Source organism: Pristis pectinata, chromosome 26 (assembly GCF_009764475.1).
Source record: "Pristis pectinata isolate sPriPec2 chromosome 26, sPriPec2.1.pri, whole genome shotgun sequence".
In the NCBI taxonomy this organism is placed as follows: Eukaryota; Metazoa; Chordata; class Chondrichthyes; order Rhinopristiformes; family Pristidae; genus Pristis; species Pristis pectinata.
In genome coordinates this window covers 1,181,326-1,207,408 of record NC_067430.1, presented here as the reverse complement: position 1 = coordinate 1,207,408, position 26,083 = coordinate 1,181,326, and the positions used below count along the sequence as shown (strand labels likewise).

The 26,083-nt window shown below is 43.8% G+C and overlaps 1 protein-coding gene across 1 annotated transcript in view; it reads right to left on the bottom strand.

The window, feature by feature from the left end:
* Positions 1-718: 718 nt before the first annotated feature.
* Positions 719-26,083, bottom strand: part of LOC127583547 (ephrin type-B receptor 2) — a 277,407-nt gene continuing 252,042 nt past the window's right edge. Inside the window, exons 11-16 of the mRNA XM_052039645.1 lie at positions 19,242-19,489; positions 17,722-17,937; positions 12,885-13,034; positions 11,334-11,527; positions 9,913-10,068; positions 719-1,380 (exon numbers count right to left, since the gene is read on the bottom strand). Of these exons, the coding sequence (XP_051895605.1) occupies positions 1,272-1,380; positions 9,913-10,068; positions 11,334-11,527; positions 12,885-13,034; positions 17,722-17,937; positions 19,242-19,489 (1,073 nt within the window). The 3' untranslated portion in view covers positions 719-1,271. The remainder of the gene's footprint in view (positions 1,381-9,912; positions 10,069-11,333; positions 11,528-12,884; positions 13,035-17,721; positions 17,938-19,241; positions 19,490-26,083) is intronic.

Below are 26,083 nucleotides of genomic sequence, written 5' to 3'. Positions count from 1 at the left end.
ACTCTTAAACTTTACAACACAGACACCTCATTCCTTTCTGTACAGTGTGATTTTTTTTTCATAAAATGCCATGTGGTATACTATGTGGGCACGTTTTACAAGGATTTGCGTCTACCAAGCAACAATTTTTCAACTTTGTTACGATAAGGTATCAGCAAAGTTCATTGGTAACAACATTGACAGTCAGCCATTGAATTTGATTGCAGCTGGGGTTGTGTTCTGATCCACTTGGTATTGTGGTATTGGCCTTTACACCACGTGGACCGGACACACAGCAACAATGTGATGTTACTGACTCTCATTACACAAACTGCAGTGGTGTTTTTAACCATGCCAATCATCTGTCAATTAACAATTCAAGTAACCACCTTTATCTGCAGAAGTACATGTGTGGCAGAGCTGTACTTTAATCTCCCTATCAATAAATATTTGTTGTACATTATAAAGATTTAGTAAAATGTCAAAAAATTCTCTTTGTGAGACCAGAAAATAATCAACGTGGCATGTTTTTCTAAACTTAGCAAGTAATGCCTCCTCTATAGGACAGATGCACTAACAATAAGAACCATTGGAGAAAAGTGCACTATAACAACATTGAGGTGTTGAAGGTAGGAAAATCTGCCAACTTTACAAGTCCTACTTAAAGACTCAAAGGAAGAGCTTCACGCCATAGGTCCCATCTGAGGTCCCATCTGACCAAAGGTACGACAGTTGCCAATGTAACTACTGCAGTTTTGTTTGCTGTTCTTCAGTTTTTTTCTTGGAGAGATGCACACCACTTACATTAAAGGATCCAGCCTCAAAACTTGTGCTTCCTCTAATTCCTGAATTTTAATTCTTGCACACAAATGGCTGTGATATATTCTGAACTGCATACTTCCAAATTGTACTTTGAGTTCATTATACACATTATTTTGTTGTTTTATGTTTGTTTCAGGAAAAAATAATGTAAAGGGCATTGGCACTTTAGCCATTTCTGAATTATCACACAAAGTGTTTGTGGTAATTACAGATTCTGGGTTAATTGCATGGTCCCTTGGATATTCTGTTAGTTTTACATTACAGTTGATTGAACCCTTTTAAAGGGTTTTCCTGGATTAAATGTAAATGTTAATCTTGTTTCACAGAGCTTTTCCAGCCTTCGTTGAAGTTCTCAGAAGGACTTTAGACTGTGAAGGTCCAGGTTGCAATGTGTCAGTCTCATAAGGACTCCTGGTTTAAGATTACTCCGAACTGCCAAATGGAACGTCTTTGTACAGACCAACCCACGATCAGACTTCCATTGACTGAATTTGATTCATTTGTGTTTGCATCATCTGAATACTGTTCAAAATTTTCTTCTGATGTCCTGCCAAGGTAACACCAACTCGAAGCATGTCCCTAGTGCAAAGAAAAAGACATTGTAAGGGATGGGAAATCTATAGAACATTGTTTTCCAAAGGTTTGTATTCCCTGAGTTGTTGCTTATTCAGTACTAACTTACTCATTTCAAAGCTTTTTGCCCCATAATATTAGGTTATTACAATAATTATATTGTAATGGAAATTACTGAATCTGTAATTTAACATTATCATTTAGGGGATTTAAGGTAGATCTGAGATATTCATAAGATTCTATTCATAGTTATTTCAAATAAATAATTCATGGCACTCTTGTCATTATTTTTTCACTGGTTGGAAGGACATGCATAGGTATAGGAAATTATTATCAAGTAGGTCCTTTTAAGTTTATAAAGGTTATAGGAGAGATCTTTAGAAAACAGTTAGGTGGGCAAAAAGAGGACGTGAAATGGCCCTGACCAACAGAAGTAAAGAGAATTCCAAAATGTTTTATGAAAATATTCGAAGCAAGAGGGTAGCAAGGGAAAGAGAAGAGCCTCTCAAAGACCAAAAGGAAAGCCTTTGTGTGGAGCCAGGGGATATTATGGTGCCCTCAATGAATAGTTCACTGAGGCAGGGGAGATGTACGCTTATGGTCTGGAACATGTCTGTATAAGGATAGAAGTGTTAGAGGTATTGATGCATATTAATGTGGACAAATACCCAGTGCCTGAAGAAATCTATCCCAGGGTGTCATGGGAAGCAAGGGAGGAGATTGCTGGGGCTCTGAAAGAGATGTTTGCATCATCTTTAGCCACGGGTGAGGTACTGGAAGACTGGAGGGTGGCTGATGTTGTTCCAATATTCAAGGCGGGAAACTACAGGCCAGTGAGCATTATGCCATTGGAAAAAAAATTGCGAAAAGGCAGGGGATGATAAGGGGTAGTCAAAGTTTTTTGAGGAGGTAGCCAAGACAATTCATGAAGATAAAGTGGTAGATGTGGTGTACATGGACTTTAGCAAGGCTTTTGACAAGATCCCGCATGGTAGGCTAGTCCAGAAAGTTAGGGCAGATGGGATCCAAGGTGTGGCAAAATGAATCCAAAACTGACTTGGCGTTGGGAGGCAGAGGGTAGTGGTGGAGGGTTTTTCTGACTGGAAGTCAGTAACCGGTGGTGTACCCGCAGGGATCGGTGCTGGGATCTTTGTTGTTTGTCATTTATATTTATGACTTGGACGAGAATGTCTGTGGTCTAATAAATATGTTTTCTGACAACACAAAGATTGGTGGAGTTGTAGACGGTGAAAATGCTTGCCTAGATCAGTTGGAAAGTTGGGTGGAGTGGTGGCAGATGGAGTTTAATCCATACAAGTGTGAGGTAATGTACTTCAGGTCATCTAACGCTGGCTGGAAATTTATAGTAAATCGCAGGGACCTTTGAAGTGTTGTGTACAGAGGGACCTTGGAGTTCAAGTTTATAGCTCTCTGAAAATGGCAGGTGGATAGGGTAGTGAAGGTGGTGTTTAGCTTGCTTGCCCTCCTAGGCAGAGGTATTGAGTGTAAGAGTGGGGTCATCATGTTACAGCTGTGCAATACATTGGTTCGGCCACACTTGGAATATTGTGTATGGTTCTGGTCACTACACTGTAGGAAAGATGTGGTAGCACTGGAAAGAGTTCAGAAGAGATTCACCAGGATGTTGCCTGGAATGGAGGGCTGTAATTATAAGGAGAGACTGGATAGGTTGGGACTGTTTTCCTGGAGCGATGGAGGTTGAGGGGTGACTTTATGGAGGTTTATAAAAAGAAGGGGGGGGAAGAGATGGAGTAGATGGTCACTGTCTTTTCCCCAGTGTAGTGGAGTCTAAAACTGGAGATTTATGGTGAGAAGGAAAAGTATTAAAGGGGACCTGAGGGGAAAGTTTTTCACTCAGAGGGTGGTGGGTTTATGGAACGAGCTGCCAAAGGAAGTGGTAGTGGCAGGTACAATTAGAACGTTTAAAAGACATCTGGACAGGTCCATGGATAGGAAAGGTTTAGAGGGATATGGGATATGGCAAATGGGAGTAGCTCAGGTTTGCACCTTGGTCAGCATGGATGAGTTGGGCTGAAGAGCCTGTCTCTGTGTTGGACAACTCTATGACATTGGCATCACCCTCATGAGAAATCACTGACTGTTGTGTGAGGGAAAGGTGTTTAGGAAATCCCATAGATGAAGCAGCTACACAGTTTCAGGCTGTACTGTTTTTAGACAAAATATGGTACATGGGAAAGTGAAGACATGATTCCCAAAGAAACAAATAGATGTGAAGAAGCATACTTCTCAGAAGATGTCTTTTTTGTATCTATTAGTGAATTTTGGGGCAAGAAAATTGTCAACACTAGATTCATGTGGAAACAACTGTTAGCTCCCTAAATCACAGGATGCCTTTCCATTCAGACTTTACAGGGTCAGGAAAGATAAAGATGATTACCACTCATCTCTGTAAATAACAGATGTCAAACTGAAAAATGCAGTGACAAACTTCAGAGTATACAGCAGTGGACTAACTCCTCAAAGTTTATCAGTTGAAACATTACAGAATCACACATAATTCTATAATGCTGACATCACCTTTATCAAATGATTTTCAAATGAATCTTCCAATAATTTTCAACTAAAACTGTTTATGACTGGCATCAGAAACAATTCCATACTCAAGCAAGAGTTTTCAGTGGTTAACAGGCTGTAGGAAGGGAGTGTGTGCAGAAGTTGGTGGTTTTGGATCCCACTGCGGAAGGGTTCATTGTGCTGAGGAGGACCAGGGGCTGAGCTGATGGCAGATAGCCAATCCGCTGGTGTGTGGGGCCTGATCCAATCTCTTTCCCAGAGTATGTAGAACGTAGAACAGTACAGCACTGGACAGGCCATTCGGCCCATGATGTTGTGCCGATCTTGATGCCAATTTATACTAAATGTCCTCCTCCTGTGTATCATCCACATCCCTCCATTCCCTTCATATTCATGTGTCTATTAAACTCCATCCAAACTGCCTGCTTCCACTACTACCCCTGGGAACCCATTCCAGGCACCCACCACTCTCTGTGAAAAACCTGCCCCTCATGTTGCCTTTAAACTCCCCCCCTCTAATCTGAAAAGCACGTCCCCTGGTGTTTGACATTTCTACCCTGGGGAACAGATTCTGACTGTCTACCCTATCTATGCCTCTCATAATTTTGAAAACCTCTATCAGGTCTCCCCTCAGCCTCCAATGCTCTAGGGAGAACAACCCAAGTTTGTCCAACCTTTCCTTATAGCTCAGACCCTCTAATCCAGGCAGCATCCTGGTGAACCTCTTCTGTACCCCTCCACAGTCTCCACATCCTTCCTATAATGGGGTGACCAGAACTGCACCCAATACTCCAAGTGTGGTCTGACTAAAGTTTTATACAGCTGCAGCATGACTTCCTTACTCTTGTACTCAGCACCCCTACCAATGAAGGCAAGCATTCCATACACCTTCTTTACCACCTTATCCACTTGCGGAGCCACTTTCAGTGAACTATGGACTTGGTCCCCAAGATTCCTTTATACCTCAATGTTATTAAGGGGTCTATCATTAACTGTATACTTTCTCCTTTCATTTGATCTCCCAAAATTCAACATCTCACACTTGCCTGGATTAATCTCCATCTACCACTTCTCTGCCCATATCTGTAACTGATCTATATCCTGTTGTAATCTTTGACAGTCCTTTACACTGTCCACAGCTCCACCAATCTTGGTGTCATCCGCAAACTTGCTAATCCACCCATCGACATTTTCATCCAATCATTGATGTATATCACAAACGACAGAGGTCCCAGCACCAATCCTTGCAGAACATCACTGGTCACGGATCTCAAGCCAGAATAACAGCATTCCAGCCCTGCTCTCTGTCTTCTATGGGCAAGCCAGTTCCAAATCTAAACTTGCAATTCACCCTTGATTGCCTGCATCTTTATCTTCTGAATTAGCCTACCATGAGGGACCTTATCAAATGCCTTACTGAAGTCCATGTAGGTAATGCCCACTGCCTTACCCTCATCAAGCTCCTTTGTCACCTCCTCAAAAAACTCAATCAAGTTAGTAAGACATGACTTGTCCCGCACAAAGCCGTGCTGACTGACCCTAAGCAGGCCATGCCTTTCCAAATGTGCACAGATCCTATCCTTCAGAATCTTCTCCAAAAGCCTCCCGACTACTGACGTGAAGTTCATCCCTATTTCCCCTCTTGAACAAAGGCACAACATTTACTACTCGCCAGTCCTTTGGGACCTTGCCTGTTGCTAGTGAGGACACAAAGATCTTTGTCGAAGCCCCAGCAATCTCCTCACTTGCTTCTTTCAATATTCTGGGATATATACCATGAGGCCCTGGGGATTTATCCACTTTAATGCTATTCAGAAGACCCAGCATTTCCCCCTCCTTAATCTCAAATGTCCCAGCACATCAGCATGCCCCATTCTGCCTTCACTGTCCTCCAAATCCTTCTCCATGGTAAATACTGACACTCATTTAGTAACTCAGTCACTTACTCTGACTCCAAGCACAAATTCCCTCCTTTATCCTTGAGTGGACCTACCCTCTGCTTAGTTATTCTCTTTTTCTTTATGTAAGTATAAAATGCCTTGGGATTCTCCTTGACCCTGCTCGCCAGGGACATTTCCTGGCCCTCTTTGGCCTTCCTAATCGCCTACTTGAGCACTTTCCTGCTATCTTTGTATTCAACACACACTCAGTCTGATCTTAGCTTTCTAAATCTTACGCACACTGCCTTTTTCTTCCTGACTAATTTTAAGACCTCTTGGGTCACCCAAGGTTCCCTCACCTTACCATCCTTACTACTCCTTACCGGAACATGCAGATCCTGAACTTCGATCAGCTGGTCTTTAAACAACTCCCACATGTCAGACGTGGACTTGTCTGACAGCAGCTGCTCCCAATCAACGCCCCTGAGCTCCTGTCGTATCCTGTTGTAATTTGCCCTCCCCAATTTAGTACCTTCCCGCAAGATCCAATTTTATCCTCACTCATAACTGTCTTAAAAAAAAATGAGTTGTGGTCACTGTTCCCAAAATGTTCCCCCACTCTCAGGTCTGTCACCTGGCCCGGCTCATTTCCCAAAACCAGGTCCAGTATGTTCTCTCCTCCAGTTGGACTCTCCACAGACTGTTTCAAGAACCCCTCTTGGATGCTCTGAAGAAATCCTGCCCCATCTCAGCTTCGTGTATGAAGGAAGTTCCAACCAATACTGGGGAAGTTAAAGTCCCCACTGTGACAACCCTGTTGTTTCTGCACCTTTCCACAGTCTGTCCACATATCTGTTCCTCCACCTCTGGGTGGATATTGGGGGGCCTGTAGTATAATCCCATCAGCGTAATTGCACCTTTCTTATTTCTGAGCTCCACCCAAATTGCCTCTGTGGATGAGCCCTGCAGTGTGTCCTGTCTGAGTACTGCTGTGGGTGGCCATAATGACCATATAGGTGGCCATTACTCCCCAGAGCACCAGACGACCCTTCTACCACTGTACATTCACCTGTTCCATACAGAAGATCCCAATCTAGAGAAGGGAAACCCAACAGCGACACAAGCCCACAGTACACCCCTTTTCTCCATCACCCCTCTCACTCCTCACAGCATTTCTTCAGCTTTGTACTACCAACAAGTGGCACTTCTTCAGTCTTTTCTTCTGAGTCCAGGGTGAAGTATGACATGCTTCTGAAAGGACTAGACGGGATGCAGTGGGCTCGTAGGGAATGAAGCTGGGTAAAGTATCAGTGGGTGACTAAACTGGGGACAGTGACCATGCCCTGGCAAGTTCCAAAGCAGCTAGAGAAAGGGACAGGGATAGTTAAGAAATTAAACTTTTGAGTTGAGGGAAGGCTGATTTCAATGTCAATGGCCGGGGCCTGGGAAATGGAGACACCAGAGGTGGCAGGCACTGGAATCTAGAACAACAAACAATCTGCTGGAGGAACTCTGCAGGTTGAGCAGCATCTGGGGGGAGGGTTGAGAGGGATTGTTGATGTTTTGGTCCGAACCCCTGCATCAGGACTGGGTTCCTTTCACCTTACAGAGGGCAGGCACGGCAGTGTAGCGGTTAGCGTGACGCTATTACAGCGCCAGCGACCCGGATCCAAATCCGGCCGCTGTCTGTAAGGAGTTTGTACGTTCTTCCCGTGTCTGCGTGGGTTTCCTCTGGCTGCTCCAGTTTCCTCCCACATTCTAAGGATGTACGGGTGAGGACATTGTGGGCATGCTATGTTGGCGTCAGAAGTGTGGCGACACTTGCGGGCTGCCCCCAGAACACTCTACACAAAAAATGTATTTCACTGTGTGTTTCGATGTACGTGTGACTAATAAAGATATCTTATCATAGATGCTGCCTGACCACTGAGCTCCTAGTTTGGTGCTCCTGGCAAATATAGTTTGGGAGCAGCTACTTCCTGGTAAATCTACATTCAGGAAGTTAGAGTCTTTTAAAAGTGAGAGTTCAGGGCCAGCATGTTCCCACAGGGTGAAGGTAAGGACAGTAAGTTCAGGGAACCCTGGATTTCAAGGGATATTGACAGTTTGATAAAAAAAAAGACAGAAGTATATGATAGGTACAGAGCACAGGAAATGGGGGAGACCCTTTCAGACTATGGTAAGTGTACGGGGTGCTTGGAAAAGAAATTAGGAGGCAAAGAGAGGCCGTGAAATATCACTGGCAGATCAGATTAAGGAAAATATTAAGTTATTTTGTAAGTGTATTAAGAGCAAGAGGGTAACCAGAGAAAGAGTGGGGCCCTTTAGGGACCACAGTGGGAATCTGTGCATGCAACCAGAGGATGTGGATGAGGTATTAAAGGAATATTTTTGATCTGTACTCACAAAGGAAAAAAAAACATAGTAGTTGGAGATTTCAATTGGGACAGTGAAATTCTAGAGCACATTTAGATTAAAAAGTTGTTGGATATCTTAATGTGCATAAAGGGAGATAAATCTCCTTAGCCTGATGAAATATATCTCAGGCCGCTATGGGAGGCAAGGAAAGAGATTGCTGGGGCTCTGACAGAGATACATAAATCCTCACTGGGCACAGGTGAGATGCCAGCTGACGGGAGGGCAGCAAATGTGGTTCCTTTCTTTAAGAAGGGCAGCAAGGATAAGCCAGGGAATTACAAGCCAATGAGTTTAGCGCCAGTGGTAGGGAAATTATTGAAAAAAAATCTGAACAACAGGATCAATCTGCACTTGGAGAGGGAGGGATTGATCAGGGATAGACAGCACAGATTTGTTGGTGGCAGATCTTGTCTGACTGATTTAACTGAGTTTTTTGAAGAGGTAACTATATACACTGATGGGGGCAGTGTGGTTGTTATGGTTTACATGGGCTTCAGTCAGGCATTTGACAAGGTCCTACATGGAAGGCTGGTACAAGGTCAATCCAAAATTGTCTTAGTATTGAGAGACAGAGGGTGATAGTGGAGGTTTGCTTTTGTGATTGGAAGCTTTTGAGGTCTTGGTACAAACGTATAAAATGTTGGTTAGGTCACAGCTGGGATCCTGTGTGCAGTTCTGGTCACCCCTCCGGGGAGGATGCACAGGAGACTCACCAGGATATTGCCTGGGATGGACTGCTTCAGTTAAGAGGAGACCTGGGATGGGCGAGGTTGGTTTCCCTTGGCACACAGGAGGCTGAGGGGATACCTGATACCAAATTCTGATAACACAGCCCAACGCAAACTAGAGGAACAACACCTCATATTCCAACTGGGTAGTTTATAATCCAGTGATATGAACATAGAATTTTCCAATTTCTCCTGCCCCCCCACCCCACCTCCCTGCCACCCCCACCATCCACCCCTCTCCTTCAGATCAATCTCCGGTCCTCTCATTTTTGTCGCATTTCCCAGACGCACACTCTGGGCCCCCATTTTCAAACCCCTCCAGCTCCTGGTTCCATCCACCTACTCCCCCACACACTTCACCCACTGGATCCTCTCCCCCGTCTGGGTCCACCTGCCCTTCACCTCTCCCCTAATGGTTCCCATTACCACCTTCCTTACTTATCAGATTCCAGCACTGGTAGTCTTTGTGTCCCTGCTCATCACCCTCCACCTTCACCCTCCCCTCTCCCCACCTGGCTCCATCCGCCCATCATCCTTCACACATCCTTGGTCCACCAATCATCTACTGGCACCTGTCCCACCCCTCCCTCTCTCCTCCCTATACCAGCTCCCTGACCCCTCCACTCTCAGTCCCGATGCAGGATTTTGATCAGAAACTTCGACAGTTCCTTCCCCTCCCCCACAGATGCTGCTCGACCTGCCGAATTCCTGCACCAGATTGGTTGACACCAGATTCCACCATCTGCAATCTCGTGTCTCCATCTCCCTGATAGGTATAGATAGGGCAGGAAGCTTTCCCCGTGCACCCATGTCTCAGACCAGATGGCGTGAGGAGTAAGAGGTTAAGAGGGGGTTTGAGGAAGATTTTTTCCACCCAGGGGGTGTTACGGTCTGGAATGTGCTGTATGACTCAACAACTCTGGGTGGAATCAAGCAAGACAAAATTGTAAACTTACTCTGCAGTCATTTGGGAGACAAATTCAAACGATGTGAAGCCTTCATTCAAAAAGTTATCTTTATATTGACCCATCTTAATGGCCTCCAACCAGTCACCTACTGTGGAGAAGCTGGAAAAATCAGGAACTGTACGATCCAGCAAAGGTAATGTTACCCTGTAAACAGAATTCAGGAGATTGAGTGACAGCCCACCAACATAGCACAAGAATCAGAATTCGGCCAAAGCTTCACACGTTCAGAAACACTCACTCCTACAAATAGACACTCAAGTTCAATCCACAATAGCTCACTGTCTGTAACAAAGTCACTACCAGGGTAGAAAAAAATACAAAAAAACAGAGACTCTTTCAATGGTGACAGAATGAAATGTGTTGGTGTTCAGAGAGATCTGGGTGTTCTGGTCCATCAGTCACTGAAAGTTAACATGGGGGTTCTGCAAGTAATTAGGATGACAAATAGTATGTTGGCCTTTACTGCAAGAGGATTTGACTACAAGAGTAAAGACATTACAGGGGTCCCCTTACTGCAATTATATAGCACCATGGAGAGACCTTACCTAGAATATTGTGGTCTGGTCTGGTCTCTTCACAGAAAGAAGGATGTACTTTCAATGAAGGAAATAAATATTCACCAGGTGGTGAATTCCGATTGTGGGGTTGTCTTAAGTGATTATGCAGCCTGGGCCTACATCATAAGCTTAGAAAGACAGGAGATGACCTAACTGAAAATGATGACTTCTTCGAAGGGCTTGACGAGGCAGATGCAGGGATGATGTTTACCCTGGCCGGCATGTCTCAAATCAGGAGTCACAGTCCCATAGTGGGAGATTCAACCAATCAGGACTGAGGTGAGGAAGGAATATGGTCATCTCAGGCATAATGAACCCATGGAATTCTGTACCGAAGTGAGTTGTGGAATTCAGTCACTGAGGTATTGAAGAGATTAATAACATTTTAGATGTTACGGAAATGAAGGGCCATGGCATCAGCATTGGAAAAGGTGATTAGGTAAAAGATCAGCCATGATCACACTGAGTAGGTATGAGGGGTTGTGTAATGTCATTGGGTATATCTTCTCTATGTATACATTCAGAAGTTAGTTCTGTTGGGTCATCTCTCAGCTTTTTTCTGCTGACCTTTTCATTTATAACTTGAAAGGGTTGGGAGGGATAAGGGCCAAACATGGGCAAATGGGACTAGCTTAGATGGGCATCTTGGTCCGTATGGACCGGTTGGGCCGAAGGGCCTGTTTTAATGCTGTCTAATTTGTGCTTTATGACAATGAACATTAAGGTAATCAGATGTACATGTGAATTTCCAAGTAAAATCATGCACTTGTGGTCCTTGAAGCCCAGAATAAGAGGGAGGTACAGAAACTACGTTGTGGATAGTTGAAGAAAAATAAGAAAGTATGTTCCTACCCTGAAGATAATGGTGTCAGAGCCTTTAAACTGTTTGGATTCCTTATCATTTTATCCAAAGTATTCACAATCTGCCCAAACTTCGGCCTATTGTTCCGATCCTTCTGCCAGCAGTCGAGCATTAACTGATGGAGAGCTGTTGGACAGTCCATAGGCGGAGGTAGTCGATAATCTTGTTCAATAGCATTGATCACCTTTTAACATAAAAAAATAAACATACAGCAATTCAGAGGTAACTCTTTGAACTCTTAGTTTCACTGAACAATATGGTGCAAATACCTTACAATACCCATATGACTAGGAAAGTACGCCAGAAATATTCAGCATACACATCACTGTAGCTCAGCTATAATAAGTAGGAAGACCTAAGAATAAGGGCGACCAGGCTCCTTGAGCTGGAACAAGGGGGAGCATGACCCTTGAGCTTGCTCTACCGTTAAATAAGATCATAGTTGATCTGATCCTGGCCACAGTTTCACTTTCCCGTCCATTCACCACAGCACTTAACTCATCTGTGTTTCAAAGATGTATTTTGTCCTTGAATATACTCCTTAATTCCGCTCTCACAGCTCTCTGGGAGAACAACCCGAGAGAAGAAATTCCTTCTCACCTCCATCCTAAATCAGCAAATCCATCTTCTGGTTCCCCCACAAAGGGAAGCAACTTCTCATCATCACCCTGTTAAGCCCCACCAATAAAACTTCTCTCATTCTTCTGAACTCCAATGAGTATAGGGCCAAATGCGAAACCCTTCATTATAAAACAACCCCTTCATCTCCAGAATCAACCCAGGAATGTCTCTGAAAGTATGTCCTTCCTTTCATAAGGAGAATAACAGATGTGACCTTACTCATGTCCTGTACAGTTGCAGCCAGACTTCCATATTCTTACACTCCATCCCATATGTAACAATGCCGATGTTCCATTTACCTCCCTAATACCTGCCGTACTGACAAGCTAACTTCCTGTGTCTCTGTACAGCAGCATTCGGTAACCTCTCTTTTTTAAACAATATTCAACTTTCTACCTTCCAAGTTGATAACCTCACATTCCCCTCATTGTACTCTATCTGTCAGCTTTTGTCCAAATATAGTCCATATACCTTTGCAGACCCTCAGTAAAATGGGCTTCAATACACTCATTCCCCTTAACTTTGTCATCAACATTGTTCAGAAATAGTTGAGACCTCAGTACTGATCCCTGTGGTACCTCACCAGTCACAGCTCGCCAACCTGAAAATGACCCACATATCCTGACTATTTTTTATTAGTCAGCCAATGCTCTACCCACGCCGCACTGGACTGCTAATTCTGCCCCTAACTAGTATTTATGAAACTTTCCCGACATTGACATTTAACTGTCTGTCTGCAGTCACTGGGTTTATCGCTACATCCTGTGTGAATAAGAGTGTAACCTTGCACTTCTCAGATAAGTGGTGAGGGAAGGCACAATTCAGTAATTACTACATACGGACAGTGGACCTTACAAAGTCACATTTCACAGCCTCTTCAAAGGTTTCAAGATAAAATAACATTAGAGAAATTAACGTACATCTTGATTGGTCATGTCCCAGTAAGGTCTCTCCCCATAGGACATTACTTCCCACATGACTATACCATAACTCCAAACGTCACTGGCTGATGTGAACTTCCTATACTGAATGGCCTCTGGTGCTGTCCAGCGTATTGGAATCTTCCCTCCCTGAAAGCAAAGAGAAGCACTTTAGAACACCAGAGCTAAAAGAGTTCAATTTTGTTGAAATTACATTAAAACCGACACGGCAGCAAAGAGTTAACATGGGTTTCATTTCAGAAAACATTTATCTGAAGTACTTTCTCACATTTCTGGGGCTTTGAAAAAATTTCGTTTATTGGAAACCAACTAAAAAACGTGATGGCTCCGATGTTTGTGCTGCAATTGGGCAGCTTAAACACCAGAAAAGAGCTGAATGCATCAATCTGTGACGTTTCAGTCTCTAAATGCTTTTTAAAAAAACAAAATACAACAACAGTCTTAATTTTATCAGAGAAGCAATGACATATCTAGACATGGATCATGGAAACTGACAGTGGGATCAAAATACATTTACGAATGAGAACAATGACTTCCAAAGCTCTGCTATCACTGTTCCATTCGGTTCTAAGGCTATACAGTGAATAGTTCTGTAACACATTCTGCAGCCCAGGCTGACATGGTGCAGATAACAGTGCTTGATGGTGTCCACCAGTGCTCACAGCAATATTCTCCATTGAACCATGGAGATATGCCAGGAACTGGGTGTGTAGGAAGAATGCTGTTGGGAAGCTGCAACAGCCAAGTTTGTGGTCTTACCTATGGCTCTGCTGCACAGGAGGGGAAGAAAAAGACCAACAGAGTGATGGTGGTAGGGGATTCAATTGTAAAGGCAACAGGCAGATGTTTCTGTGGCCATGAACGAGAATCCAGGATGGTATGTTCCTTCCCTGCTGCCAGGATCAGGGAGGTCTCAGAGTGACTGCAGGGAATTCTGGAGGGGAGGGTTAACAGACAATGTCACAGTATATGTCAGTATTCAATTGGTAGAAAAAGGGATGAGGTGCTGCAACATGAATTTATGGAGTTAGTAATTGAATTAAAAAGCAGGACCTCAAAGGCAGTAATCTGAGGATTACTTCCTGTGCCACAAAATGGTCAGCATAGAACAGGAGAATAGATCAGATGAATGTGTGGCTGTAAAGATGGTGTGGGAGGGAGTTAGATTCCTGGGACATTGGGACCAGTGCTGGGGAAGGTGGGACCTGTACAAGCGGAAGGGGTTACACCTGGGGGAGCACGGGAACCGATATCACCGTGGGGGGTGTTTGCTGGTGCTGTTGGGGAGGATTTAAACTAGAATGGCTGGGGGAAGGGGGCACCTGAGCAGGGAGGCTGAGCAGGAGGAACCAAGAGGCAAGCAGGGTCACAGGATCAAGAATGTTAAAGGGGAAAGTTTGCAGGCATTGTGCCTCAATGCACGGAGTAGTCACTGTAACGTACAAATTAACTGCACAAATAGATGCAAATGGATATGACATGGTGGTGATTACAGAGACATGTTTACAGGGATGGAAAACAAACATCTGGGGATACACGAAACTCAGGAAGGACAGGCAAAATGGGACAGGAGGTGGAGTCGTGTAAGTAAAAGAGGAAATCAATACAATAGAGTGTAAGGGTAGTTGTGTGAATGTGTGTTTGATGGTTGGTGGTTGAGGGGCCTGTTCCCGTGCGATATGACCCAATGATTCTTTGATGTTAATCTGCACTGGTGGAGCTAAGGAACACCAAAGGCAGAAAATATTAGTAGGGGTTGTATACAGACACCCAGACATTAGCTGTGATGTAGCGGACGGCAATGAACAGGGAATTAGAGACTCATGCAATAAGGGTACAAGTCTGATTATGGGTGATTTCAATCTACATGTAGATTGAGCAAAAAAAATGACCAATAATATTGTAGGGGATGAATTACTGCAGTGTACTCATGATGGTTTTTTGGAGCAATATGTTGAAGAACCAGGCCGTCCTGGCCCCATTACTGAGGAGGGATTAATAAACAGTCTTGATGTGTGGGATCCCGTGGGGAAGGGCAACATAAGATTGATAGAACTCTTCATTAAGATGGAGAGTGAGAGAGGTGACTCTGAGACTAGGGTCCTGAATCTACAGAAAGGAAACCATGAAGGTGTGAGGTGTGAGTTAGCCGTGAGAGATTGGGGACAGTGCTGACAGTGGGTAGGGAATGACAAACATTTAAAGAACACCTGGAGGAATTACAACAATTGTTTAGTCCTGTCTGGTGCAAGAATAAATCAGGAAAAGTGGCTCAACCATGGATTTCAAAAGAAATTAGGGATGATATCAGATCCAAGGAGGAGAAATATAAAAAGACCAGGAAAACCTGAGGATTGGGAGCAGTGCAGAATTCAGCAAAGGAGGACCAAGGGATTGACTAGGAAAGAAAAAATCGGGTGTGAGGGCAAACTTGGAGAGAGCATGAAAACTGACTGTGAAAGCTTCTGTAGATATGTGAAGAGAAAAAGATTAGCAAAGATAAATATAGATCCCTTACATCAGAAACAGGGGAATTTATAAAGGGCAACAAAGAAATGGCAGAACAATTAAATTCATACTTTGAAAATCAAACAAAAAATGTAGACACTGGGAATCTGAAATATAAACAGAACATGGGAGCAAAACTCATCTGGTCAGGCAGAACCTGTGGAAAAGGATGTTAATTGAGCTTTTCCAGCATTTTCTGTTTTTATTTCAATTGCTACTTTGGTTTTTCCTTCACAGAGAAAGATACAACTAACCTCCCAGAGACAGCAAGGAGCACAGGATCCAATAAGGAACTGAACAAAATCAGTGTTCGTGGCAGAATGATGATAGGGAAACTGAAAGGATTAAAGACTGATAAATCCCCAGGGCTTTACCAGGCTGAATCCTAAAGAACTGAAGGAAGTGGCCCTAGAATTAGTGGATGCATTGGAGGTCATTTTCCAACATTCTTTGGAGTCTGAAACACTGCCTACAGATTGGAGGTTGGCGAACGTATCCCCAATATTTAAACAAGGAGGTAGAGGGAAAACAGGACATTATGGGCGAGAAGCCTGCGATCAGTGGTGGGGAGGATGGCACCTGCCATTACAAAAGGTGTGGTAACACAGCACTTGGAAAAGAGTGACTGGACTGGACAAAGTCAACATGGATTTGAAAAGGGAGACTGTGCTTGACAAACCTACTGGAATTTGTTGAGGATGTAACCAGTAGATGAAGGAGAACCAGTGGATGTGGCGAATTTAGACTTTCAGAAAGCTTTTGAAAAGAGATTAGCATGCATAATTAAAGCATGTGGGATCAGGGTTACGGTGCTGATAGGGATAGAAAACTGGTTAGCTGATAGGAAACAAAGAGTTGGAGTAAAGGGTCTTTTTCCAAGTGGCAGTCAGTGACTTGTAGTGTACCAATGCTGGGACCCCAGATTCTCACAATACACATTAATGATTTGGTTGAGGGAATTAAGCGTAACATCTCTAAGTTTGTGGATGACACAAAGCTGGGCGGGAGGGTGAACCTTGAGGATGCAGAGAAGTTCCAGGTTGATTTGAACAGGTTGAGGGAGTGGGCAGATGTAGTCTAATCCAGATAAATGTGAGGTTATTTATCTTTGGTGGCAATAGCAAGAGGGTAGATTATTATTTGAATGGTGATAGATTGGGAAAGGTGGAGGTGCAACAAGACCTGGGTACCCTCAGGGACGAGTTGTTGTAGGTAAGGGTGCAGGTGCAGTATGGTGGCCATTGTAGCAGGAGGATTCGAGTAGAGGAGCAGGGATGTCCTGCTACAATTATATGGGACCTTGGTGAGACTGCAGCTTGAGTATTGTGTGCAGTTTTGATCTCCTTAATTACAGAAGGATGTTCCTGCTATGGAGAGAGTTCAGCAAACAATTACCAGACTGATCCCTGCAGATTGGGTCAGTTAGAGTGATATTCATAAGAGTTTAGAAGACTTAGAGGGAATCTCACAGAAACCTACAAAATTCTGACAGGACTGGACAGTTTAGACACAGGAAGGTGTTCCTGATGGCTGGGGAGGACATGACCAGGGTTGCAGTCTAAGAAGGGGTGAACTATTTAAAAATAAGATGAGGAGAAATGTTTTCTCCTAGAGACTGGTAAATCCAAGGAATTCTCCACGATGGAAAACAGTTGAAGCCAAATCAGTAAACAGATCCAGGAAGGAGTTGGATATTTTTCTAGAGGGATTAAGGGACTGGAACAGGATATTGAATGTGGATGATAAGTCATGATCATACTGACTGCAAGAGCAGGCTTGAAGGGCTGAATAGCCTAGTCACGATCCTGTTTTCTCTTGTTCTATGTTTTTCTATGTAAATGGCTGAGTTGTGCTGTAGGGAAGGCCAACTGGCTTCAAGTTTGTAGCAACAAAAGAAACCCGATGGAGTAAATCTGTAAAACAGTTAAGCTATTCTCAAAAAATAAGTTTATATTGGTCTCAGTCGTGCTATTGCTTTTGTGTGTTGTAACTGTTTCATTGTTAATTGAAGTATCATTTGGAAGCTCCGATATGAATATGAATATTGCTGTTGAATTTTTGTATGTCCCAGTCAGAACCCCGGACCACTTCCTTCATTCTTACAGGGAGTATGGGAGATGGCATCATTGGCACAGTAAAGGATGAGAGCAGGAGATAAGTAGATGAATAGCAAAAATAATGGCACTAGACGGTGTTGAATAAGATGGGGGTAGGGAGGGGGGGTGGGGAGGAGGGTGGTGGGGAGAGCTTTTGGGCAGGACATGCAATGTTACCCAAGCTCAATGGTTATTTTAATGGTGTGATTTACCAAAGCACTTGTATACGTTGGGTCTGATGTATCATCCTCTAGGAACCTGGACAGTCCAAAGTCAGAAACCTTGCACACAAGGTTGCTGTTGACGAGAATATTGCGGGCAGCCAGGTCTCTGTGCACGTAGCTCATGTCTGCCAGATACTTCATCCCAGCAGCAATTCCACGCAGCATTCCAACTAGCTGTATAACCGTGAACTGTCCATCATTTTGCTGAAAAGTAAACAATAAAAGGTATCACCATAACATTATCTCCTTATGGACACTGAGTGCCCTGACAGGTGTTTCTCACATACCATTGTGGGCTTGTGGTAGGCTGGTCCAGAAGATTAAGTCACATGGGATCCATGGCGAGTTGGTAACTTGGATGCAAAATTGGCTAGCACATAGCACACTGAGGGTAATGGTTGAAGGATGTTATTCTGACTGAAGGTCTGTGACCAATGGCGTTCCACAGGGATCAATGCTGGGACCTTTGTTGTTGGTGATATATATTAATGAACAGGATGCAAATGTAAGTGGTCTGATTAGTAAGTTTGCAGATGACAGGAAATTTGACTGAGTTGTGGAGAGTGAGGAAGGTTGTCGAAGGATTCAGCAGGATAAAGAACAGTTTGAAATCCGGGTGATAAATGACAGATGGAGTTTAATCTGGACAACTGCAGGGTCAAATGCAAGGGGAAAGAATTCAGGAAATGGCAGGACCCTTCGTAGCATTGATGTACAGTGGGATCTTGGCATCCAGGTCCATAGCTCCCTGAAAGTGGCAACACAAATGAATAGGGTGGGAAAGGAGGTGTACGGCATGCTTGTAGTATAAAGTCATATTGCAGCTTAAATTGGGCCACATTTGGAGTATTGTGTGCAGTGGTGGTCATTGCAATACAGGAGGGATGTGGAGGATTTGGAGAGGGTGCAGAAAAGGTCCACCAGGATGCTGCCTGGATTAGAGAGTATTAGCTAATAAGAAGAGGTTGGACAAACTTGGATCATTTTCTCTAGATCATTGGAGGCTGAGGGAAGACCTGACAGAAGTTTATAAAATTATGAGAGGCATCGATAGGGTAGATAGAGTCCTTTTCCCAGGATGGAAATGTCAAATACTAGAGGGCGTAACTCCAAGGTGAGAGGGAGAAAGTTTCAAGGAGATGTGCAGGGCAAGCTTTTTCTACACAGAGAGCGTAGGTGCCTGGAAGGTGCTATCAGGGAGGGCGGTGGTAACAGTTAAATAGCAATGTTTACGAGACATTTAGACAGGCACATGAACAGGCAGGGTAGAGTGGGATATAGACTGACATCATGTTCAGCGCAGACATGGTATTCCTGTGCTGTGCTCTTCTGTGGTCTTTTCTAAATGGTGTTCCTCTGTAATACACTACAGCGAGGAAGGACCAGATGACTTTGTCCATTTGCTTGATAAAGACAGCTTGAACTGGCAATGTTTTCAATTTCCGTTTTAATAAATGGCAAGCTCTCTGTGATTTCCTGAAACAAAACACAATAGTTGGACATCTTACCCTGAGAAAGGAGTCCAGTGACCCGTTCTCCATGAACTCTGTGATAATCATTACTGGGCTGCTTTTGGTGACAACTCCTTCCAGATGTATGACATTTGGATGATCAAACTGTCCCATGATGCTTGCTTCACTCAGGAAATCCCGTCTCTGCTTCTCTGTGTAACCAGATTTTAAGGTCTTGATAGCCACAAATATCTCCCTCTTTCCAGGTAGCTTGAGATGCCCACTGCATACCTCTCCAAATTCACCTGGTGGGAAACCCAAAGGAATAATTGTCTCATAGCTACTGTCAGGGACAATTTCCTTGCTGGGACAGAGATTACAAACAGTGGAATCTCAACTTCCATAAGTTCTAATAAATATCAACTTTCCATAATTAATCAGAAATTTCCTGTATAGAAAGTCTTAAAATTATTGACATTATCAGTCTTGATTCCATGTTTGGATAATTCCCACTGTCTGCATTCATTTTACCTCATCAGTCCACTTCCTTTTCATAAAAATATAAGAAACTGAAGCAGGAGCAGACTATTCGCACTCATTCAATGAGACCATGGCTGATTGTTTTTTTACCTCAGCACCACTTCCTGCACTAACACCATATTCCTTTCTTCCTTTAACATAATATATAAGATAAGATCTCTTTATTAGTCACATGTACATCAAAACACACAGTGAAATACATCTTTTGAGTAGAGTCTTCTGGGGGCAGCCCACAAGTGTTGCCACACTTCCGACGCCAACATAGCATGCCCACAACTTCCTAACCCGTATGTCTTTGGAATGTGGGAGAAAACCGGAGCACCCGGAGGAAACCCACGCAGACACGGGGAGAACGTACAAACTCCTTACGGACAGCGGCAGGAATTGAACCAGGGTTGCTGTCGCTGTAATAGTGTTACGCTAACTGCTACACTACCGTGCCTGCCCTTGTATATGTTGTAATATTTTTAAAATCATAAGCTATCCAGAGCAGAGATCAAGAAGTGTTTCCATTAATGGAGGGGGCAAGAACTGAGGGACATAGAATGAAGGTGATCGGCAAAAGAACTATAAGTGACGAGAGGATTTTTTGGATGCAGCAAGTGGATAAAGGCTGGTTGCGTTGTTGGGGTGTAGTGGATGTATATTTGAAAGGAAAAGATTTGCAAGGCCTTGGGAAGAGGTCAGCGGAGTGGGAGCAGCTGCCTCGTGCTGTAACCATTCCATGATCGGCGTGATTCTGCTCTCAGTTTTGAGCTGTCATTTACACGGATTGGATTCCCCTTGTTTTGTGCCCACCAGCCTCTAGGTTCAATGGAGCGCCCACCGTCGTTTCCAACACCTCCAGCTTGATGCCACCTCCAGTCACATCTACCCCTCCCCTTTCAGCCATCCAATGGACTGTTTCCTCTGGGACATCCTGGTTCACTCGCCCATCTTGTACCCCTCTCTCGCAGCACTCTCACAAGCAACTGCAAGACACGGAAATTCTGCTTTAGTTGTTTACTTCATTTGGTGCTCATAATGTGAAGCTGAACAGACTGAGCAAATACCTCCATTCAGTCTGTAAGGGTGAGCCCAAGCCTCCAGTTACCTCTCACTTTAACTTTCCACTTTGACCTCTCTGTCCCTGGCCCTCTCGGGAACAGCATCTCATCTTCTGCCTTGTCACCAGCAGCCCTCGAGGCTCCACCCTGAATTCAACAATCTTGGATAATCAACCATTCCAGTCTTGCAGCCCACATTTCCTGTACTCAGAGCCGGTTGCCCTCTCTTCTGGTACATTCAGATCTCACTCAAGCCCTGGCCCATGCAGATCTCCAGCAGCCCTCACTCTCTCTCTCAGGAGGCCCCACCAGTACGTGGGCGGATCCACTCCCTTTTGCTTTCAGAGAGTTTCGGTGAAGCTGAAGGGGGAAGTCTATTCACATTCATCTGAAGCTATTGAATGGAGCAGAGACAGATTCCCAAAGAAATCACAAGAAAAGGAGATGGAATGTGAAGGGGTAAGAAAATAGATGAAATTTTGTTAATGCTGGATGTGAATGTCGTTTCCAAGGCTGCACTATTTAATCTTCCCTAGTTCCCTTGAAGAAGATGGCAGTGAGTCCTTCTGATGAAGAGCTTCCTCTGGACCACTGGGAGTACCAGCATTTAGACCCAGTGACAAAGAAGGAACACTGGTACACTTGTTATCAGGATGACATGTAACTTGCAAGTGATGGTGTTTCTATGGCTTAGAAATTCATCTGCCCCAAGTTAGTAAAGACAGCCCGCCTGAGGCAAGGCTGCCGAGAGTGCGGTGTTCCTGCTGCACTGCTAAACAAGATTGGGAATGACCTTCAGTACACTTTCCTGCATTGAACCTCAGGTCTATTGATCTCCATTTTGCATATACTCACTGAACAAGTTTCCGCTGGCCTCTTGGGTAGAGAGTTCAAAGAGTCACCACCCCCTGATTGATGTCTCGTCTCTACACCTTCCTGAATGGGAAGCCTCATTGTAAGACTGTGATCATTGGTTCCAACAAACTTGTCACTCCAGGAATCAGTCTGACGAATCTCTGCTGCACTCCCTCTATCATGTATACCTGTCCTTAGATAAGGAGACCAGACCTGCTCATAATGCTATAGATATGTTCTCTATCTCACTGCAGCAACATGGCTCTCCTCTTGTGCTCAAATTTCCTTGAAAGACCAACCTACTCTTTGGCTTCCTAATCGCTTGCTGAATCTGTACATGAACTTTCAGTGAACCGTGTACAAGGACAGCCAGGTCCCTCTGACCACCAACACTTTTCAAATTGTCACCATTAAAAAAATCTTCCTCTTTTGTACCACATTGAGTGGTACAGCACAGAAATGGGCCCTTCGGCCCACCACCTCCATGCTGCCCATTTTCCCATCTACACTAATCCCATTTTCCAACAACAGGACCATAATCCTTTTCTTTGTTTTCCGTCCATGATCCAACCTCAATCGATGCCGGTATATGATGCCCATACACTCGCCCTTACAAGCTCTCAGTAACACACTATCAAAGACCTTCTGGAAGTCTACACACAGTACACTAAATCAGCTAGTTTGCTCTTACCTATTCTGATTGTTCCAACCCAAAAATATTCCAACAGATTTAACATACACGATTTCCCTTTTATTAATCAATCTGGTGGTGGCTAGCAGTGCAGCAGTTAGTGCTGCTGCCTCACAGCTCCAGTGAGGCACATGGGTAAGTTACTTGGTTCATGAAAATTACCTCTCGTGTAGGCCAGTGGGAAATGAACCAAAGGGGAGCTGATGGGCGCATGAGAGAGAGTAAGTTGAGGGGGTAACACAGAAACAAGCAGAGGGAGACTGTCACCGAGGGGATTACTCAGCTGGAAGCTGGATTGGACCAAGCACCAAATGTCCCCTTTTGTGTTGACTCTGCCCAATTCTGCTGTTATTTTTTATTATTATTTTATTATATTATTACATCCTGATGCAGGGTTTCGACCTGAAACATCGACAATTCCTTTCCTCCCAAGAGGCTGCTCGACCTGCTGCGTTCTTCCAGCAGATTGTTTGTAACTGCAGATTCCGGCATCTGCAGTCTCTTGTGTCTTCCCTCCACTGACTCTGTCTGCACTTCTCGCTGCCTCGGGAAAGCAGCTAACATAATCAAAGACCCCTCCCACCCTGGACATTCTCTCTTCCATGGGGCAGAAGGTACAAAAACTTGAAACCACGTACCACCAGGCTCAAGGACAGCTTCTATCCCGCTGTTTTAAGATTCTTAAATGGACCTTTTGTACGACAAAGATGAACTCTTGATCTCTCAATCTACCTCGTCATGACCCTTGCACTTTATTAGTCTACCTGTACTTTCTCTGTAATGGTAATTGTAACACTTTATTCTGTATTTTGTTATTGCTTTTCCCTTTTTACTATCTCGATGTACTTATGTTTTGGAATGATCTGGATGCATGGTTTGCAAAATGAAGTTTTTCGCTGTATCTTGGTACATATGACAATAATAAACCAATCACCATTTCTGGGACACTTCCTGCATGTAACTGCTTGTTTAGTTTCTTTACCTCCTTCTTTTTCTCAACATAACTTTTCCTGTGTCAGTCTGTGATGGACCCACATTTACTTTATTTAACCTTTTCCTTTTTGGACGTTTATTGAAGTGTTTACAGAACGTCATTGTGCTTCTTGCTAGCCTGCTCTTGTATTCCACTTCGCCTTTCCTCATCAATACCTTGATGCCCCTTTGCTGAATTTGGAAACTTCCCCAATCCTTAGACTTACTATTTTTTCAATAATTTTATAAGCTTTGTCCTTTGTCTCTTGAGAGTGACAGCTGGACTACTTTTCCTGTAGAGATCTTTGCTTTGAAAGGAGATGTATATTGTTAACACTGTTCCCTAACAATCCCTTAAACTGCTCGATCATCAACTAACTCTTTCTCTTACATAATACTAGAAATAAAATAACCTGTTCCCATGTTGGTTCCTCACTGTGCTGATCTTGACAACCATCTCCTGCACCATGAATCCATTCTCCACACTGTTCCTGCTAATCTGGTTTGCCCAGTCACTGTGTAGATTAAAGGCTCTATGATTATTGATAACTGAGCCCAACATTACCTTCCCTCTCTGAGGGCCTATACAACTCCCACCGAAGTTTTCTGCCTTTGCTTTTTCTAAGCTCCACCCAATCTTGATTCTTCCTCGATTTTCTGAGCTAAGATGTTTGTTCTTGAGGAGGTTTTGCAAAAAAATCTTATTAGCAGCTCCATTAGAGGGGTATTCCTTGGACTGGGACTGTTACAATAACCCACCACTAGATGCAGGATGTTCGCAAGAGTGAGAATTGAAGGTATAAAGCTGAGATAATGGGTCAAATCATGAATCAACACATCTCACATCACTCCCTGCTGTCTTTATCCTAATTTGTCAAATTTCAATGATGCCTGATCTCTTAATATGGCACTTTGATAATCATTTCCAAATTTTACATGTCTTCTGCCTCTAAACTAAGATGATCATTTTGGTCTTGAATAGAACACACTTTTCCTTTGTTACACCCTTCCAATGCACACTTTTATATAAAAAAAATTAGGCACTTCTTTGACTCTACCTGACATTACTTTTTTCATATATCCTTTTTACCTTCCCAATTTCCCTTTCACTTTCATCCCTAAACTTTCTATGGCTACAGGCTTTCTACTGTCTTTAGGCCCTGTCAGATTCCCTTGAATTGCTTTATTTTCTTTCCCACCCTCTTCAACATCCGTGGGCGTCAGGAGCTCCCCGTTGTCTCTCAATCTTTGATCCGAATCTTCAGTGTTTCTTCACTGAGTACCACCTACTGGTCTGACACTGATTCAGTACCTGCTTCAACCTCACTTTTGCTGAAAGGAGTAAAACTGGCTTTATCCCACTGTGAAAAATTTATTTCTACTCCTTCCTGTTCTGTATTTGTATCTGTCTGGAACATGTTCTCCACCGCCAACGTTACCGCTTTCCAAGATGCACCCTCGGGAGTACAACCAGAATTGTCCCTTCTAATGTTTGCTACATGCTAATTCAAAAAGTTCCCTCTTACCCTCTCCTCTGTTACTGTCTCAGTTAATGTCAGGAAATCCTCCACCATTGCTGTCTTGTTAGAATTGCACCTACCAGAAATTTATGATGTTTTTATTCTTCCATCTTTCTCTGACTATTAGGGGGCTGCAGTGCAACCCAACCAATGTGACTGCCACTTTTGTATTCCTCCGTCCACTATATGATCTTATTTATTGATGTTTCTTGTACAACACCTCTCCTCAGAGCTTTCATTGCTTCCTTAACCAATATTGGTCTGTGTGCTGCCTTGTACTTTAACCCATTGTCCTTCTTGTCTGAGAAACGTCATGTTTAGCTGCTACAGTCCATCTTTAAGCTACGGTTTCAAGAGTGGCCACCAGGCCAGAAGCGTGGATATTTAACTGTGCCCTTAGTTCATCACCTTGATTTGTCACACTCCGAGCACTAAAATTTCGACAATTAAACTCTATCAATTAAAATCAAAAGAACAAAAAAAGACAATGCTGGAAAATCTCAGCCGGTCAGGCAGCATCTGTGGAAAGAGAAACAGTTAATGCTTTGGGTCTGAGACCCATTGTCAGAGCTGCATCAAACTATTTTGTATTGTTTATCCTGGTCTTTGTTTCCTCTTCTTTCCAAACTCACTCTGGTGCCCACCGGTTTGTTTACTAAACCCCACCTTTCTACATCTAAAGTTGTTCCCTTCTTTCTGAATTGGTCAGGTCCCCATCCCCCTACTGGGCTAGGTTAAAGCACCCCCGTCCCTAGCCATTCCCTGCCCTGCCAACAAAACTATCAAGTCTCCCCACAAGGAGATTGACCTGACGTGTGTGGAGTCACCACCCATCTTCTCCAGAGAGACGAGGTGGATGGAGAGTTCGGGAAGAGAGTCAATGGATGATATGTTGGAGCATGTTGGCATTAGGAAGGAAGAGGTCTTAGATGTCTTGGGGTGTATAAAGGTAGATAAATCCCCGGGACCTGATGAGCTCTATCTCAGGCTTCTGTGGGAGGCAAGGGAGGAGATTGCTGGGGCCCAACAGAGATTTCGATGGCCACTGGTGAAGTGCTGGATGACTGGAGGAAGAAGGGCAGCAGGGATACACTAGATAACTACAGCGAGTCCTACAGCAGTGGCAGAGTAACTATTGAACTGACTTCAAAGGAACAGGATTAATCTACACATAACGGAGAAGTAGTGTATTTGTTAAATGGTCAGGGTTGAGCAGCATTGATATTCAAAGAGACCTGGGTGTGCTTGGATATAGTCCCCTGAAGGCCAGCATAC